Genomic DNA, 18,881 nt, shown 5'->3' on the forward strand with positions numbered 1-18,881 from the left:
CTGTATGAACCCACAGGGATGTGAGGGTGTCATACTTATAGAGGAGCTGAATGTTAAGTCTACTTAAGTTAGACATATTCTTTATTATTAACAGATATGCAAATCCCTCCCAGTGCAAAGCAGGTTATTAGGTAACCTACGCAAACCTTTATGGGAGATCAGATGAGACAGCAGAGGAAATATAGACAATGCTGCCCTCAAGTGGCCAAAGACAAAACTGACTTGGTATAATGAACAAGCAACATTGCATGCTGTACTTTTTGGTTCAGGGTATCTGCAGGTTTTCAGCAAAATGTAAGACGTTTCAAGACTTTTTTTAATGCCACCTGAAATTGAATTTGAGACCAATTTAAATAAGAGAAAAGGCTGACAAAAGCAGCCTGTTTCTGGTTGAACATTGCTAATCAAAGTTGTGAAACTATAAATGGGCGGAATAAGAAAAAGGACACCAGGAAATTAATTTTGAAAGGATAAAAAAGTCCAACTGTGTTTAGTAAAGCAGAGTCAGCTAAGAGTGGACATGCTGCAAAAAGAAACCTGTCATTGCATGGAAAAAATAAGACCTCTATAGCTGGATTTAAGACATTTTACATTTTACTTTAAGGCCTTAAAACATTTTTTCAGACTTTGCAAGGACCCTGTAGATGTAGCTATAGACTATAGATCATGCCTGGATTACCAACAAGGCATGTAGTGCACCCACAAAAACCAACGGCTTTCAGGTTAGAAGAAATTTGTAATTTAAATGTAAATCTTCACTTGTAAATTGTGATGCTGGTCAGCTCCCAGCATGAGTGTGTTATTGTATGAATGTGAAGCAGGGTGTTACTGGAAAAGAGCACGGAGCTCAGTCTTTCCCTGAATAAATACATTTTGAATAGATTTTTAAATTAAAAAAAAAAAGAAAAGAAAAGCTTGATTGCCGTTTTACTTTGAGATGCTATTTGTCCCAGTTCTCTTCAGTAGTAGTCGTAGTTACAGTATAAGCAGCTCAGATTGCATTCATATGTAACACAGACCTGATATTCTGCCCAACAGACATGCTCAGTTTATCCAAGTTTGATTATGTATAAGCAAACACAGGTAGAATGGAAATACTGCTGTGGTTCTAGAAAGATATAGATTATATATGGATTATCGTCAGTGTGTGACAGACTACGGACTGTAATAATCTTTCCTTCAGATTACAAAAAGCTGCTAGATACAAAATAAATAGCATCTTTGGATGTCTACAGATTATACATTTCATTGGCAATACCAGGCAAAATAATTTACGATCGTTTTTTATTCAAGTCCAAACACTGCACAAAAGCACTCACTCTGTTTACACAGTTAAGGCCAGCCATTAGACCAGAGGTGAAGTCCCAACATGAACTAGGGATGGGATTCTAGCAATGAAACTTCAAGTCCAAACATAGAAATAGCAGGCTAAAACTACACTAAAATATGCATAATGTTTCATTTATATTCATATTTGATCTATTCTACCGTTTGGATGTTTGAAGTTCATCGCTTCTGATTGCACAGTCGACAAGATTATCTGCACGAACGCCGAGCTCACGTGGACAGAGCGGCCATCTTCTTTGCTCTGCGAGCGGCGCCCGACTTCCTCTTACCCTTGGGCTTGAAGAGGGGACGATGGGACACATTTTTGCTTCCTCCCTTGGCGTTGGACCGATATCTGCACGAGGCAAAACACAGATCCACAGACAGACACACACGTCAACAGGAACAAGTTAAGACAAGTGAGCAATTTGTGCTTATTGGCTCAGTGATGGGACTCAAAGGATTAAGTCTTTGAGGGCATGAATTTCACAGTGAAGCCTCTGAGTGGTTATACATGAAGCTATATCCTGCTAAGTTGTTCTCATGACTTTTAATAAGGGTAAGCTTTATCATATAGCACTTTTTAAACAGACTTTACAAAGTGCTTTAACAATCAAAGCCAACATCATACTCAGACAATACAGCACAGCATAGTACAAGTAGTAGGACAAAAGATATTGCATAAAAGCAAGTAATGATTTAAAATATGATACTCATTCTGCTAGTCTAAGCTCCTCAAGCAAGTTGAGGCCAAAAGCTTTAGCCATAAGACTCAACATTGGCTCATAGGTGGTTAAATGGTCCATAATCTATCTTGAGGCCAGGCCAACTGTGCTTTAAAAGTGAGTGAAATCAATTCTAAACCCAGCAGGTAACCAATGATGAGATGAAGAGATGCCAGATGCCATTGGAGTCCAAGTCTAAGGTCATTTTCAAACCTATAGTTTCTTTGCTTTGGTACAAATCAGGGGACAAGTTGTCACTTCCAATGCATTCATGCATTGGTTTGGTCACATATCGCGCTGTAAAATTTCAGAATTTCACGGTCTCGCATAAAATGAAGCTCCAGAGTTGGCTTTGGAAATGAACCAAGAAGCCTCCTTCTCAGCAAGGTCCGTTTGCTGTGTGTTTTTCATGTGACCAAATGAACCCAACCAAGCGGGGGAAACCGTGCCGGGGTTTCCAAATGTACTGATTTCGTATATGCACCCCTTGAAAAACAATAGACAATTTAGGGTTAGGGTTACTCACTTGTTGATGCGGTGGGTGTCCTTGAGAGGGCAGCCTTTGCGTTTGTGCTTCAGGCTGCCGCAGTTGAAGCAGCCCTCCTTCCCCTGGCCTTGGCCACATGGGTGGTCTGGGAGGGCACAGTGACCGCAGGACTGGCAGTGTTTCCATGCTGGGCAGAACAACAAGAAAGAAACTAAATATTGGCTGCTATTTATTAAGATTTAAGATTAAGATTTACTTTTTAGAATATTGCATTTTTTTCCCTAATGTTGCATTAGTGTGAATTTATTTATGTAGATGTGTTTTGTTTTGTTCTTTGTCGGGAGCTTGAGGCACAATCAGTCAGTCAACATTAAAATATATTTAGCCCATAAGCCTTCTAATACAGTATTGGACTATCACCTTTTGGAGTGCATACTGCAATATCTGAAATTTTACTTTGTTCTCTCTTTTAAGTGACTGACTCTATTCTGACTTGATACAGTTTAACTTTAATATTTATTGTGATGCTGCCTTGAAAGAGAGAGTCTTAATCTCAGTGGGACTAATGTAAAAAAAAAACCTAAATCATGTAAACACATTATTTGAAACAATAAAAATAGTCCTAAAAATAATGAAGGGGGGATAGTTAGTGATGTTTTAGTTAGTCTTTAACTATGCATCTCACTATATGCATCTCACAATACGCTTACTTACATGGCTTCACACATTTCTCGCAGGCCGAGCAATGCTTCCATTCGCGGCCATCCTGGAGGGACAGGTAGTGAGAGTTGTTTGAATTTCATAGACTGCCTTCAATACAGTATGCAAAGTACTACAATGTATGGAAAGTTGCAGTACTGTACCTTGGATGGGCACAAGTTGCATTTAGCACAGTGCTTGTTCAGGGACCACACGTATCTCTCACATATAGAGCAGAATCTAAAAGCAAACAAAGGCAGAAATACTAAAATGATGCTTTACTGTTATGTAGCATATGCTCCTAAAAGTAGATTCAGATTCATGCAAATGAGCATGTCCAACTCAAACGTCAAAGCAGTAACGGACATTTTTCAATTATATTTCCAGGTAATGCAGCCAAATTTCTTTTCTGTGGTCCTGATTGAACAAGTCGGTCTCAGAGATGACAGATTGAGTGTGGTGATACCTGTAGCCCTCATCTTTAGGAAGGACGACATCTCGAGGAGGGATGTTGGTGAACAGTCGGACAGGAGACTGCTTCCTGCCCGTCTTCCCATGCTTATACAGGGGATGGTTGTCGTAGTCCACCTGGACAGAAACAAAGCCAAGGGTTTAGTATATAGTCCACCTGGATGGAAACTTAGCCTAGGGTTAGTTTACGGTCCACCTCAAGAGAAATGGACCCTAGTGTTAGTTTATAGTCCACTTGAAGAGAAACATAGCATATGGTTAGTTTATAGCCCAAGGGAAATATAACCTAGGGTTACTTTATAGTCCAAGATAACCATAGTGTAGGGTTACTTTATAGTGCAAGATAACCATAGTGTAGGGTTACTTTATAGTGCAAGATAACCATAGTGTAGGGTTACTTTTTAGTGCAAGAAAAACATAGTGTAGGGTTACTTTATAGTGCCAGAGAAACATAGTGTAGGGTTACTTTATAGTGCAAGATAACCATAGTGTAGGGTTACTTTATCGTGCAAGAAAAACATAGTGTAGGGTTACTTTATAGTGCCAGAGAAACATAGTGTAGGGTTACTTTATAGTGCAAGATAACCATAGTGTAGGGTTACTTTTTAGTGCCAGAGAAACATAGTGTAGGGTTACTTTTTAGTGCCAGAGAAACATAGTGTAGGGTTACTTTATAGTGCAAGAGAAACATAGTGTAGGGTTACTTTTTAGTGCCAGAGAAACATAGTGTAGGGTTACTTTATAGTGCAAGAGAAACATAGTGTTTGGATGTCTGAACTTCAGTTCATCGCTTATGATTGCACAACTGACTAGACTGGACTAGATTTAGTTTGTTGCATTTCATTACCACCAGTAAATTAAATCTATGACTCAATATCCTGCAGCTGTACCAAACCTGGGCTACGCCTAGCAATTATAATGGGAGATCCCCTTACAGAGTAATGCAGAGACCTAGGGGTCATGTGTATTCATCTTCTTAAGGAGGAAATGCAGTACTAGGACCACTGACTACATCTGTTACATTATCTCATTGATAATCACCTACGATACGCATACTGACACAGTATAGTATTTTTTACAGTTGTGTTTTCTGCTCAATTTGGTTCAATGCCAATACCTGGTAGTCTAGCATGATGAAGGAGGGGAGGCACTCCAGGATGCGAGGCTCAAAGAAGTAAGGGAAGATCCACATCATGGGCATGTCCACACTACTGCTGTCTGGACACACATACAAACACATGGATGGTTAGCTTGAAAAACTGGACTGGGGATTCTTACATTAAAACGGATTCATTTTTATTTGCCATGAATTCAATTCATATGAAAAAATAAATCTATTTCACATGGAAAACTTCAAACTGAACAGCGACACTGACCAGGGCTCTGCAGTTTCCTCCACGTCTGTGAGATCAGAGAGAAACTGTTGGCCAGAGGCTTCACCAGGCCACCGAATGGAGGGTCAGCCACCATCACCACTTTCTCCCCATCAGACTCACTGAGGAAGGCCCGCAGGACCCCACTGGATGCCTAACAATACAAACACAGGCTCGTTATCTTTAGAAGACAGCATTACCGGCACTGCTTTAATGTAGTGTAACCCCATGAAAAAAAAAAAAAAAATCCAAGTGTTCGAACTCCTACCTCTCCGCCAAAGACGTGATGGTTGAACATGTTATAATGGCAGAATTCATCCTTGCCATAGAACTGGGCATACCTGAAACAGGAAGAAATGATCATACCCCATGTTATTCAGTGAGAACACAAAGCTCAGAAAATTTTGCAAATACAGCATATTGCCTTTTGTCCAGTGCTCTTTGTCTTATGCAAGCTAGAAACACAGAGCAAGTTTGAACTTATCTATATCCACACAAAGTTGGCAAATACACTGAATCTCCTGAGGTGTGTATCCAGGTAACGATAAGGGGTTTGAGTGTACAGTGCAGGCTGCGGCTTGTAATGCAAGAACACACCCTCTCTGCAGTTCTATCTTTCGCATTCTTTACAGAAGCACACAAGAGAGACAGGGAGAGCAGATCAGAGGTAAGCAGTGCTGAGAGCCATAATTTCTTGCGAAACGAATACAGTTTAGTCTATATTTGACTGTGCACAGCATAAAGAATATGTTGCTCTTACAGCAGGTAGAAGTCTACAAGTTGTTGCACACTCAACAAGGAACTAATTCTTTTAAAAAAAAGACTGGTGCTCTGCAACAGTATACATATGCCAACGGTTGCAATCCGAATGTTAAATATCCAGAGATCTGTGCAATGTGACTATGCTTGGCAGCAGATATGTTTTCAGGAAATTTGGAGAGAAAACTAGACCATGTTCTGGATAGCTTTGTAACAGAAAGTTTGGCATGGAGCCAGAACAGACAGGTTTTCAGAGTTATGAAAACCTGAGGAACTGGTTCAGTCTGCAAACACAGCCATATCAAACAAACAAGTTCGGGCTATGAATGAACAAAGCTTTTTAAAACATGGCAGCTCCGGATTTAACATATTTTGATTGCGTCTGTCTCTCCTCAGAAATGACAGAGAAACAGCCATCAGACGATGGCCGACGGTCGATACGGGCTCTATCGGTCCAGACTGGTCTAGGCGCGCCCTCTGCAGGTAACCCGAGTGTACTGCAGGATGGTGGACTGAGCTTTACTCCGTTGGACTCCAGTACAGATGGGGTTGTTCAGCCCTTCCCACGTTCCCCAAAACTACTAAAGAAGCTAGCCGAAGCTCAACAACTCTCAGAGGTAAAGATGTGCAGTGAAGGCTCAATTAATGCACTTTTATTCTTCAACTGCATATACAGAATGTGTGCATGTGTGGTCCTGTACGGCTGTAATGGGTAAAATATGGCACTAACACCGCCAAGGCCAAGGCTTTAGGTCCCATTGAGGCCACCCATGCAAAAACTGTATGCACTCATGGCAATGTTAAGGCGCTTTGGATAAAAAGTGTCCACCAAATGGCTTTACAGGGTGTCCAAAAAGTCTGAAATCATAGGGAAACTGTCAAACAAGTATCAAATTCAGATTCAAATTTAGGCTTGCCAAAATTGCAACCAACCATTAAGTTATCAAAGTTTAAATCAATTAATCTATTTTAAATAAATACTAGTCGAGTAGTTTGAATACAACTCAGGTCCACTCTTTACAGGAGCAATTATCTAGACGTGTGGGGGAGCTCCAGGCAGAGAGATCTCGGGCTGAGGCCCACATCCAGTCTCTGAAGAAACGCAAGGCGGATCTCTCCGTAAGTATACGACCTCTCAATGCTTACTCCAGAGAGACAATCCAACCCACAGCGAGTCCAAATCGGTAGGAAACATAGCACTACGGTGTAGATAAAGTAATTTACCAATACACAGGATTTGATCTAACTAATCTTTGTGCTATTAAATTAAAATGAGTGCCAACACAGAAATCTGGCTCGGATGTTAGAGGATAAAAGGGGGAAGGAATGGAGTGGGGCAGCATGTCGTCGGGGCTATCAAGTGGGCACCTCCCATTACAGATTTTTCATTCATTGAACTGACACTTTGGTGTACCACAACCATGACCCTAAGCACTGATCAATCCTACACTCCTCTACTTACTTACTCACTTACATTGCACTGCACCAATTATCTCATGGGAGATTTAACACTTAAGGTATAAACTCAGCAAGGCCATCACTCAAGTTCTGCTTCTCATCCCCTCCATTCTCCTTGATGAAGAGGAGCACGGAGGTGATGAAACAGCAGGTTCGCGAGCGCTTCGAGGGCATGCGGTCTGTCCTGAAGCAGGATGAGCAGGTGGTCCTGGACTCCCTGGAGCTGGACCTGAGACAGACCAGGACAAGACTTGACCAGGTTCTGAAGGACTGGGACCAACACCTGGTCCAGGTCAACAAGAGTATTGCCACCACCCAGAGAGCACTGACCAAGAACCAAGAGGCAGAGGGAGGCATTAAGGTCCGATTCAAGAGATATTCACTTACAAAGTTTAAAAAAGAAACTTCACTTAACGGTATTTTCCCTTGCTGTGTTAATCGTAGTATTTCTGTTTGTGTCTCTTCTGCAGGGTCAGCCTGAAAATCTGAGGTAATGTCCTGCCATTTGATGTCATTTATCATCACAGAGATTTAACTTCTGGTCTTAACAAACTATTGCTATATTGGTGGGCACCTACAGTGCTCTATTTTAAATCTCTCTCTAAATCATCATGATCAATGCCTTCCCAGTTTTAAGAAGCCAGATGCCTCCGAGAACGAAATCCGACTGAATGAAGAGAGATTTGAGAAGCTTATGAAAACACTATGCTCCATCTACAAAGACCTGAAAGCCCAGCTGCACAGGAAGACTCTACTTTTAGGTAGGAAGACGATTATGTCAAGGGGAGGGGGGGCGTGGAAAAGAGAATTTTGTTTCAGGGATCAATAAAGTATCATGTAAAACATGACTGGCTAAATTAAGGATGCGTTCACACTAGGCACATTTGGAGAAGTTTATCGAACTCTGGAGCCGTTGGGCAGGTGAGAACAATGCCATTTGAACTCAGGTTGCGCCAAAAAAACGCACTGTGACGGCTGAAAATGCTTGGTTTTGGTCCTTTTCCATGCTGAGGTGAGGTCATTAGGTGTGAGAACGTTACTTCTTCACGTCTTCTTAACTCGTATGAACACCAGAGAAGGTAAATTATGGCAAAGAGTGCAAACAAGTCCATTAGCATCCATTAGCTAAAGTTACAGGAACTGGAATCAGCTTTGTATTGACTACCCCCTGCCAAAAATTTCTAACCTGGTGGAAAGACAGATTACCAAAACTCTGTTCAATAAACAAGCTACTTGTGAATCCATGTGACTTCTGTTTACAAGCCCTAGTTTGTTTGTAATTGGGCAGTGTGAACCTAAATAAGCCAAATACAAAAATATTATATAAGTATACTTTTATGGTTCGGACCAACTGTAGGTGTTGCACCCTTAGACATATTTGAAATAGCGTTGATGCATGCTCAAAGGTCAAAATGTCATCACGGAAAACGGGATGCTCTGCTACATTTCAGATTCGTCCCCCATGATGATTGACAGGCAGACCTGCCATGGCCAGGTCGCAGTGACGGCAGAGGGGCGTGGCATCTGCTTCTCAGGCTCCGCCCACGCTGCTCCGGAGCATCCCCTCCAGTTCGACAAGGTCTACTGCGCTTTCGGCTCGCTGTCCGTCACGGCGGGCCAGAGCTACTGGGAAGTGGACGTTCGGTGCTGCGGCGCCTGGGCCGTGGGCGTGGCCTACGGCTCCCTGGAGAGGAAGGGGCGGGACAAGGGCGCCAAACTGGGCCGGAACAGGAACTCGTGGTGCGTGGAGCTCCGGGACGGGCGTCTCTCCGCTTGGCACAACGACCGCAACGTGGCGTGCAGCCGTCGGGCAAGCGCCGCCGGGAAGGGTCGAGTGTGGTGAATTACGAGAAGGGCAAGCTGACTTTTACGATTGCGGAGACCATGTTTGTCTTGCAGAGGTTCTCGGCGGCCCTGACTCCGGTGTTCGACAGGGCTCACCACCAGTTCACCGAGCCGCTGTACCCGGCCGTACGGGTTCCTGAGACCACCAGAGAGCCAGGCCTGGCCAAACCACCTGGAGATCTGTAACCTTCACATTCTATGATATTCTAGAGCAGTGATTCTCAACCTTTTTCATATCAAGGACCCCTAATTTAGTCCACATTAGGGCCACAGACCCCCATTTGATGAGATTTTGTCTCTCAGACTGAAATCTAAGAATATTTTTATTGTTAGATATGATTTTGTCCAGAATTCCATGACTATCTGTGTCGTAGGTAGAGAGATAACAGAGAAACTATGATCAAAATCTACATTCTCTAATTGTGTTAACTTCTTGTAAATGAAATAATGATGAAGTTTAACAATTCATCAATTTACTGGGGACCCCCTGGAACCTCCTCAAGACCCCTGGTGGTCCCCGGACCCCACGTTGAGAACCACTGTTCTAGAGATATTCCAGGGATCAACGGTATCAATTGATACATGCACGACAATGATGTCTAGGAATGGGAAGATATATCGAAATTCAATATATCGCAATACAAAAATGTGACATTATGTTATCGAGGCACAGAAAAATTAATTGTGATATCTCCATCCAAATTATATTATTTGCACTTTGTGAAGACATTTTTAAATTGTTTACATTCTAGCGAGCCAATGCCATCGCTAGAAAGATTTGTGTCTCAGAAATAAACATAATTCTGCACAGTCAGACTTTGTCATCACTGAACTTTTATTTATCACGTTGTATCGTGGTTGTATTGAATCGTGAACCCCACATCACGTATCGACTCGTATCGCGACATGAGCATATCGTCCCATCCCTAGTGATGGGGACCTCTACCGTCCATATATGCCATTATGATAAAGCAGCTATACAGTAGGAGAATCCAGTATGATAGACCCACCTGAAGTCAATGTCCAGCAGGAGACTCTTCATGGGCTCATGTTTCCCCTCCAGGTTACGCAACTTGATCAGCTCCTGGAGTCTGGCAAAGAGTGACAATCATACGTAAATAAAAAACACATTCTGACAGTGTTTAATATGTCAATGATTTGTCTGTATAAGTTTTAACAATTGGTCTGTGGTACATTTAGGGCTGAACAATTAATCGAAATTTTATCGAAATTGCAATATAGCCTACTGCAATTTTTAAATCGCAGGAGGCGCAATATTTGTTAAAGGTGAAATGTGTGTCAAAATACCATTTTAAATTAAATATTGTGGTGCTGCAGAGATGTCCTGGCCTACACATCATACTCTACAGACTTAAGAAAACATCTTTGTTTGGTACAGATCCCCGCAAAAATCACACCATAATCATTTTAACACGTTTTTCAATGAAAATGAGAATAATGATGTAAAAATTATCATTCCCTCTACTATCGCAAATCATATCGCAATTGCAATATCAGTCAAAATAATCGCAATTAGATATTTTTTCAAAATCGTTCAGCCCTAGGTACATTTCATCTACTCATCAGAATCAGACTCACTTTAATTGATGAGGGTTAGACTGGTTGGCAAACCTATCAGTCTAACCCTAATCTGTATACCGGATAAGGTATACAGGACCATTTAAATTTCATCTAATCTAATAAATGAATCTCACACTGAAAGACAAGTAAAACAAACTACTAGTTTCTAGTATCTTGAAACTCAAAATCCACTGAAAAACATCCCTCACCTGGGAGTTCCCACACACAGCACATTCCTGTATCCCTGACCGGCCAAGGTGTCCAACAGGAAGTGTGAGCTCCGTTCGGTGAACAGGTACTGGGCGTTGCTCTTCTTGTTCTCCAGCGGACGCAGCAGCGCGCTGGGCCTCCTCAGCTGAGCCACGGTGATGGCGGTAAACTTGTGGGAGGCGTGGGTGTCATAATCACCCGGTAGGAGCAGAGTCTGACAGTCCTGACAGAATTTCTTCTCATCCACAGGGAGGGAGGCGAACTTTCGAAACCTGCGGGACAAGTTATGATCCATGAAAACAGCCTCGCTTAAATATAAGATATCAATTTTCATAAGATATTAGTCTGATTGAGGTATTAGTGTGATGACTTGAGGCGTGTGGATTTGACATCGCAACCATCTCAATCCTGTACAAAAACAGGCTAATATGGCTCTCATTTCGCCCTATGTTCTGTTTTCTCTTGTATGGTGAAAAATGACACCAAACTCCATTCAACAATCTGGCAATTTAATGTGGCCTTGCTTACTGGTGAACATACACACCTCCTAGAAAATGACTTAAGACCTTTTAATCATCATTAGGGTCCACTCTTCAGTTCGGCATACATCCGATACACTAAGCAGCACTCGTTTTTAATAATATTTCAACCTTTAGCATTGGTCAGCAGAGACTTTATTGAAACAAAAAGCTGCTTTGTGAATCACTTGGATGCCGAATTAACCAGTGGCTCCTTGTGATTCATAAAAAGTGTTAAGTCATGTTGAAGTCTTGGCTTCTTACCTGGAGCAGTACTCCTTGTGGGTGAACGGAGGTCTCTTGGACTGGTTCTCTGCCTCTCTGGCCAAGAGCCTGGCCTCTGACACCTAACATACAAACAGTGCATTAGAATGAGTGAGTGTTCAACATGTTCAATATCAGACATTTGGTCTTACGTGACAAATACGAATGTCACATTAGAAAAACTGACTTTTGCTATAGAGTTGACCATGACGAGAGAGCTTACCTTTTCATCTTCCCACTGAAAAAAGTTGCAGTCTTTTCTATCTCTGCATGCTGAGCAAGCGTAAAACCTCCTGCCTTTCTCATCTCCTTTGCAAACCTTCTCAAATAACAACGTTGGACCTGACAAAAGACACAAATAACATTATGCAAGTTATTTTGTAAGTTACATGTTTTGCCATGAGGTGTAACCCCGACATGTGCCCTTCCCAGCTGAATGGAGAGGACACCACGCCAAACTCCGTTCAAAAATCCATCAGTTTAATGTTGCCTTGCAAATCGGCAAAGGTAGGCTACATAACTTGATTCATAGAACATGACTTTAGACCTTTAATGAGTCGTTAGAAGTCACTCTTTAATTCGGCTTACATCCAATACACATGCAGCATTTCAACTTTTTAACTGGTTCGCCTGCTATTGCCACAGCCTTCTTCCAACAAAATACACCGCAATGGAAGGCGTTGCTAGCATGAAGTCATTCTAAAAGTTGACGTTTTGTTTAAATAAAAGCTGCTTGGTGGATCAGCTATATGCCGAATTTACCAGAAGACTATATTTATACGTGAAACGCCTTAAGTCATGTTCTACCACTTATATATTTTGCCAATAAGCAAGGAAACTTTAAGCGACCAATTTTTTAAGGGAGCTTTACGTGACGTTCCCAGCTACGACGTTATCCTGGTTATATTTTGCCTTACCATGAGGACAAGATGGAGCTTTTTTATCCCCTTCTGGAAGAATGACCTCTATTCCGAAGCTGTCATCGTTTGCCCCAGACACATCCATGTCGTTAGGTTAGAGTTTATAAACTTCTCAGTTATCTTCGCGAAAATGAGAGTTAAGCCCAACAACTGGAAGCCATGCCGTACCGAGCATGGATGTTGTCACTACCGAGTGTTGGTCGCGTAAATGTGACGTCATGATCATTGTGTCGCGATAAAAGCTCATTGGCTATAAAGTTCTCACAAAGAAAGGACTGTTGGAATTTTATCGTTATCTTTACCTTATTCCCGACTGCAAATATAGGCTACTGACTCTCAAATCAAAAGTCAACATATTGTAATAGAGATTAATTATTTGACTACTTGAGAACAACTGATATGATGATGATTATTATACTAATACTATTTTTAAAACCCATAGAAATGATGTAATTAAATGTTCTTTTTTTTTTTAGTTTTACTCCTTTTTTTCCTTTTTCAAAAATGTATTTAATAAAACGTATTAAATAATTCAATTACCCAATTTTGGATTGTATTTGAATGTTTGACAAGTTTCCTATTCTTAACTCCAATGTTATATATTTAATATTTCAACAAAGACCTGGAAATTAATTAAAAAACAAAGAAAAGGTTAATTGGCTACAGAGTTACAAGAGCAGTTTTCTCTATTGACAATGTAAAAGCAATATAATAGCTTCAATTCAATGCCACAACATAATATACTTGATGGGATGGGGAAAATAAACAGTATAAACTTTGTGGAAGAAAATATACTGCAGCTGATTTGATGTAATGGAATTTCCTCCCAGCAGGAGGCAGACAAGTAGAGAGAATCAGCACTGCACCTGCCATAATGAACATTGCAATATAATAAACGAGCCCCATGCTTCATAAATTGGCTCTATAAATTCAAATTAAGTTATAATAGAGTCAGAAAATAATACCTTGGGCGTATTGGGTAACCACGTGTCAAAACAAGGGAGATTTATATCAAATCAAGGATCAAACCACGGAAAATGATACATTAATAAATAATACTTGAGTAATACATTAGTAAAGCAGCAATAATAAGGCGTATTTGATGGAATTAACATGCTTAAGTGAGCCATGTAAATGCCATTCATGTTGAGCTTTAATAAGGGAAAATGTATAATGATGGAAACTTCAGTGATTCCTATGGGGAAATTGTGTTGTTGCAGCAAAATAGTAATGAAAAATGAAAATAATTAAGAACACATAAGAAATGGTGGATATTAAACATAACAGAAAATGTAAGTAGAAATGTATAACTGAAAAAATAGGATTTGTAGCATCAGGGTGTGTAGAGCATACTGGGACAAAGAAAAATGAACGAAAATATTGTATGATATGAAATCTAGGCTTACTAAAGATGAAATCCATGCAGTTTGAAATAACTGAAAAAGTGTAAAAGCATAAAGATATATGCAATACACAGAAAAGGAGAAAGAGCACGAGGATACGAAGAAAAGAAGCTAGGCTATGTGAACTGACTGACTGACAAAGGGGAAATCTCTGGTTCCCTCTGTTGTTGTCGCAGGTCTGTCGCCTGTCTCCGGCACGATGCGGTTTGTTTACACAGACCTCGCTTGTAGTCCAAAATAAGCACGACGTCGGTTATTTCGAATGGTTCTTTTCATTTAGAAAGACTACAATTCCCGCGCGTTCACGCTCGCCACGCCGCGAGCGCAGTGGCGCTGTCAGACGCGGTATTCACCAGCAGACTGCTGCTGGATGCTGAACCAGAGCTGCGACAAGCTAGCCGGAGTTAGCTAGACTACGACAGGAAGTTAAGCGGTTTTGCCTTCAAAATAAAAGCGTAGACTTTGTCACATTTGGGGGAAAGGAATTATTAAGTGTTGGGGTGTACAGAATAACAAAAATGTGATCAAAATACTCAACCAAACAGCTTTGCGTGAGTCTGTGTGAATTCATATATACACAGGGATGCAGAGTAAACCCACCTAAACCTAGTTTACCCACCTTTTAGGCATATGACATATATCTTTCTTAGGTAAGGCATAAATCAATGTTTCCCCAAGAAAACCTACATACATCACCACAGATTTTTGTTGTTGGTGATTTAGCATTGAATTCTAGAACTGGCTACACTGTAGGTGGGGAGTTCGTGAAGCCTATTAATAGAGTAGAATAGTCATATTTATACATTTTCTGATTGTGAAAATTTCCAGAGAATTAAACTACAGTGAAATTAAACTATTCCTCATTTTACTGGAACCCCCTCTAGTCCCCCCAGGAACTCCCCCCAAACCCCACTTTGAGACCTGACCAACATTATATTCCAAAAGAAAAGAGCTACAAATATATGTTCATCATCAGGGCTTTTATTTTGAAATTCGCTACCAGACGCCCCAGCTGTTATTCTGTCAAGCTTGACTCGGGTCGCAGTTCTCCACTGTGCGCCCACACCCAGCCTGCACTGTCGTTCCGTAGTGAGGGAGCACAGCCCTGCGGTATATAGGACAGTGTCTATACGTCTGTTTTAGGAGATATCAGAGGCTTTTAACAGCCAGGGACAACCAGGCTCTCTGCAATATTCCTGCGTCAAAATTCCCCTGTTATTCATCCTGGAAGTGGGGGGTAACAAGGCTCGTGCGCTCTGCGGCTGCTGGCATCATCCATGTACTGTCAATGTGGATAGTGGCTTATTTACTGTACATCATCATCTGACTGGGGAAGACATCTGATTGGCACCATGAGCAGCACCGGTAAGAGCATTCAAGATTTAACCGCTTTCTCGCACTGGCAATGGGAAAATCCATATTATTACCTTCAGGAAAAAAAAAACTATAATATTCCAATAGGGAGTTTTGGTGTGGCTGTGTTGATCAATAGTGAGTCTATGGTGGCCCTGTCTCACTTTATGGTATTTTTCATCTTCTGTGGCATCACTATAATATTTCCATGTGTCAAATTTGTAGGCTATCCATCTAAAATGCATCATAGGATTATAGCATAGTACCATGATTCTGTGCCATCATCTGCTAATGAAGACAGCAGCGCGAGGGTTCAGCCAGTTTAAAATAACTGTCATACGGGCTAACTAGGCTGGGTGTAGAAACGCCCACCCACCCCACAGTGAGTTTTGTAGTCCTTTTTTCATCGTGTTGCACTGCAGTGACTCCCCCTGTTTACCGAAGCATCACTCACTGTTGTCTACACTGTAGGTCTGACTGCTGGAAGCCGAGGCTGCTGTCTGACGAGGCGTTTTCCATATTCAAATAAATACACGCTGTAAATACTAATATATCAGCGTAGAGTTCCCAGTCTTTTTTCACGTCAAAGACCCGCCAAACCGGTGGTGTGGTGGTAAACAACAAAAAGGTGGGGACATTATGAGCTCCTGTCGGAGGTTAATCATGAGGCAAACAACCACCAAAAAACAACTAGCCCATACTTTCATTCATTTATCCTATCTTTCCCTTAAAAGACCCTATCCATATATCAGTCTGATGCTACTTACATGTGGGTAAACTGAGTCTAGGTGGGTTTACCCTCCACTACATTCACATTAGGCCCCATTTAATAAGATAGGATTAGTGCTGAAACGATTAGTCGGTCAATCGATTAGTCGATCAGCAGAAAATAGATTACAAATTTTATAATCATTAATGATTTTAATTGAAAAATGCCAAATATTTGATAGTTATAACTTCACAAATGCTAAGATTTACTACTTTTCTCTGCTTCATATCATTATTAAATGAATATTTTGGGGGTTTTTTGGCTGCTGGTCAGGCTAAGTAAGCAATTTGAAGACATCACTTAACTTGTAATGAGCATTTGTCATTAGCATTTGAGCATTTGTAGACTAAATAATTAGCTGATTAGTCGAAAAAAAAAAAGAATATGAAAATAGTCTTTAGTTGCCACCCTAGATATGATTAAGAGTAACTTATAGCCTAACTGTTTAGCTTAGGGATAACAGGACAGAGAACCGTATGATCAAAATAGTCATTCTTATACATTCTCTAACTTAGTGAATGAAGTAACAGTAATATTGAAATTAAACTAGCTTTCATTTTGCTGAGAAACGCCCAGGACCCATTAAAGGTCCCTGGGGGACCTCATGCTGCCCTCCGGAGATGTCGAAAAGTCAGAAATTCCAACTTCCTACTAGGAAAAACGCAATGGAACGGCCCTTCAAGTCAAAATTCAAAGTGGGACACAGTTTTCCGAGATATGGTTATCTGATCTCTCCTCAACATGGCGGCATATGGCTGTAAACGCTACTCAGCATTACTTTTGACCTGTTTATAATTCTTAAAATACACTTACATTTTCAGTAAATATGTCAAAACACCTGGCAAATGGATAAACATTTAATTTTGAAACGTAAAGCTACACTTATAAACGTTCTATCTAGGCAGCTAACATCTAGCTAGCTAGCTAACATTTAGCTAATGCTCGGCCAAGTATAATATTGTGTACTGTATTATTTTGTGTACTGTTGCGTAGGGAACAGCATTTTAAGGCGTCCATGTTTCTTGGCATTTTTTTTCCGAGCTTTCTGAGGTTGAAATTCCGACCTATCAATTGGGAATTTCCGACTTTAAACAGAACGCAGCAATCGAGCAATAGTTCCAGTCAAAGCCAAATACGATACAGTGAATTCCAGTGAGAGCAGAGACTCGGGGCCTGATAATAAGTCCGGGTCTTCACCACAGAAAGCGGGGTTGGCCCCCAGCATGAGCAAACAGTTTTAATGAGGGGACCGATCAATGCCCCGCACAGCAAGAGCACCACTGTTTGAACTGCTAATGAGAGGGTGCTGCAGTTCGTCGACAGGGGAAAATTCATTAGCACAATGCTGTAAACTGGCAAAGGAGAAACAAACGGGGACATATTTGCGTCTGGGACTTTGTCTGCTTTGTCTGTGATGACCTTCCACCTTCCAGAGGAATGTCGGCTGGATACGCGGGTGGAAGCGAGCGGAAAATTCATTTTAATATCTCTACCTGTGTGTGACGACAGCTGGCCTCCACATGCGTGCTGGTCGGGGCCAGGTTGTTCCTGATAAACAGTATCAGGTGTGTGCGTGTGTGTGTGAGATATCCTGTTGTCTTTCAATAAAAGTGTCTGGCTAGAATTGGAATTTGAAGACATCTGTGCGGCAGAATCTGAAAACATACACAGTACACAGTGGGAAACTAAGGGTGCGATCACACCTACAGATTGTTTTCTTTGGTCTGAAACATACAGTAGTGGAAAGGGTTACTTTGTTGCATTTTTGTATTTGGTTTGTTTAGGTTCACACTGCCTAATTACAAGTGAACCAGGACTTGTAAACAAAAGTCACATGACTGATAAGTGGTTTGTTTATTAGACAGAGTTTTGATTTCAGTCCCTACTTTAGCTAAGGATGATGGACTTCTTTGGTGTTCATACCAGTTAAGAACCCATGAAGAAATAGCTGAATATGAGCATCAATCCAGACTTCATTTTGTAATGCTTAGGCTTTCCAAGCAGGAGGAACCACTAGCTATCAGATGTCAACCTCCTTCTGTTTATACTAGGGCTGAACGATTTTGAAAAAATATCTAATTGCGATTATTTTGACTGATATTGCAATTGTGATATGATTTGCGATATCAGAGGGAATGATCATTTTTACATCATTATTCTCATTTTCATTGAAAAACGTATTAAAATGATTATGGTGTGATTTTTGCGGGGATCTGTACCAAACAAAGATGTTTTCTTAAGTCTGTAGAATATGATGTGTAGGCCAGGACATCTCTGCAGCACCACAATATTTAATTTAAAATGCTATTTTGACACACATTGTAATATTGCGCCTCCTGTGATTTAAAAATTGCAGTAGGCCATATTGCGATTTCGATAAAATCTTGATTAATTGTTCAGCCCTAGTTCATACCCATAACCCCTTGCATTTTGGGATCGTTCCCTGTAGTCGGTTCGATGACGTTCTCACTCCTCACAAACTGCACTGTAGCACATTCTCTGGCGTCTTCGAATGGCACTGTTCTCACCTGGCCAAACGACCTGAACTAAAGCAATAAACCCCTCCAAACATGCTGAACTCACTCTAAGAGAAAGTTCAACCTGTAGGCCAGTTTGCATTCTTTCAACCCCTGAAAAAAAAAAACATTACATGCCTCAAATTCCCCATAAACAGTTAGAGTCAGTTTGTGTCGCAGCAGTAGCAGGTTTACATGAGCAAC

General features: G+C 41.1%; 2 protein-coding genes across 2 annotated transcripts; one reads left to right on the plus strand and one right to left on the minus strand.

The window, feature by feature from the left end:
* Positions 1 to 1,280: 1,280 nt before the first annotated feature.
* zcchc4 (zinc finger, CCHC domain containing 4) lies at positions 1,281 to 12,822 on the minus strand. The gene is made up of 13 exons (XM_071541731.1): positions 12,634 to 12,822; positions 11,940 to 12,058; positions 11,717 to 11,799; positions 10,934 to 11,206; positions 10,154 to 10,234; positions 5,350 to 5,422; positions 5,085 to 5,235; positions 4,826 to 4,926; positions 3,704 to 3,825; positions 3,402 to 3,477; positions 3,253 to 3,304; positions 2,578 to 2,725; positions 1,281 to 1,681 (listed from the first exon to the last, which is right to left on the minus strand). Exons 1-13 carry the CDS (start codon positions 12,719 to 12,721, stop codon positions 1,558 to 1,560), a joined length of 1,491 nt encoding a protein of 496 aa, XP_071397832.1. The 5' UTR covers positions 12,722 to 12,822; the 3' UTR covers positions 1,281 to 1,557.
* On the plus strand, positions 5,695 to 10,143 carry LOC139663166 (probable E3 ubiquitin-protein ligase TRIML1). Its single transcript, XM_071541732.1, is given in 9 exon segments — positions 5,695 to 5,748; positions 6,237 to 6,465; positions 6,878 to 6,959; positions 7,423 to 7,659; positions 7,769 to 7,788; positions 7,929 to 8,059; positions 8,750 to 9,133; positions 9,136 to 9,275; positions 9,277 to 10,143. Coding segments are annotated over 8 exon segments (1,290 nt in total). The 5' UTR covers positions 5,695 to 5,748; positions 6,237 to 6,238; the 3' UTR covers positions 9,346 to 10,143.
* Positions 12,823 to 18,881: the final 6,059 nt, after the last annotated feature.

The sequence above is a fragment of the Centroberyx affinis genome, unplaced genomic scaffold (assembly GCF_046629955.1).
Source record: "Centroberyx affinis isolate AG114_WGS23_722 - 3 ecotype Tasmania unplaced genomic scaffold, CSIRO-AGI_Caff_v1 ptg003938l_1, whole genome shotgun sequence".
Taxonomy (NCBI): Eukaryota; Metazoa; Chordata; class Actinopteri; order Beryciformes; family Berycidae; genus Centroberyx; species Centroberyx affinis.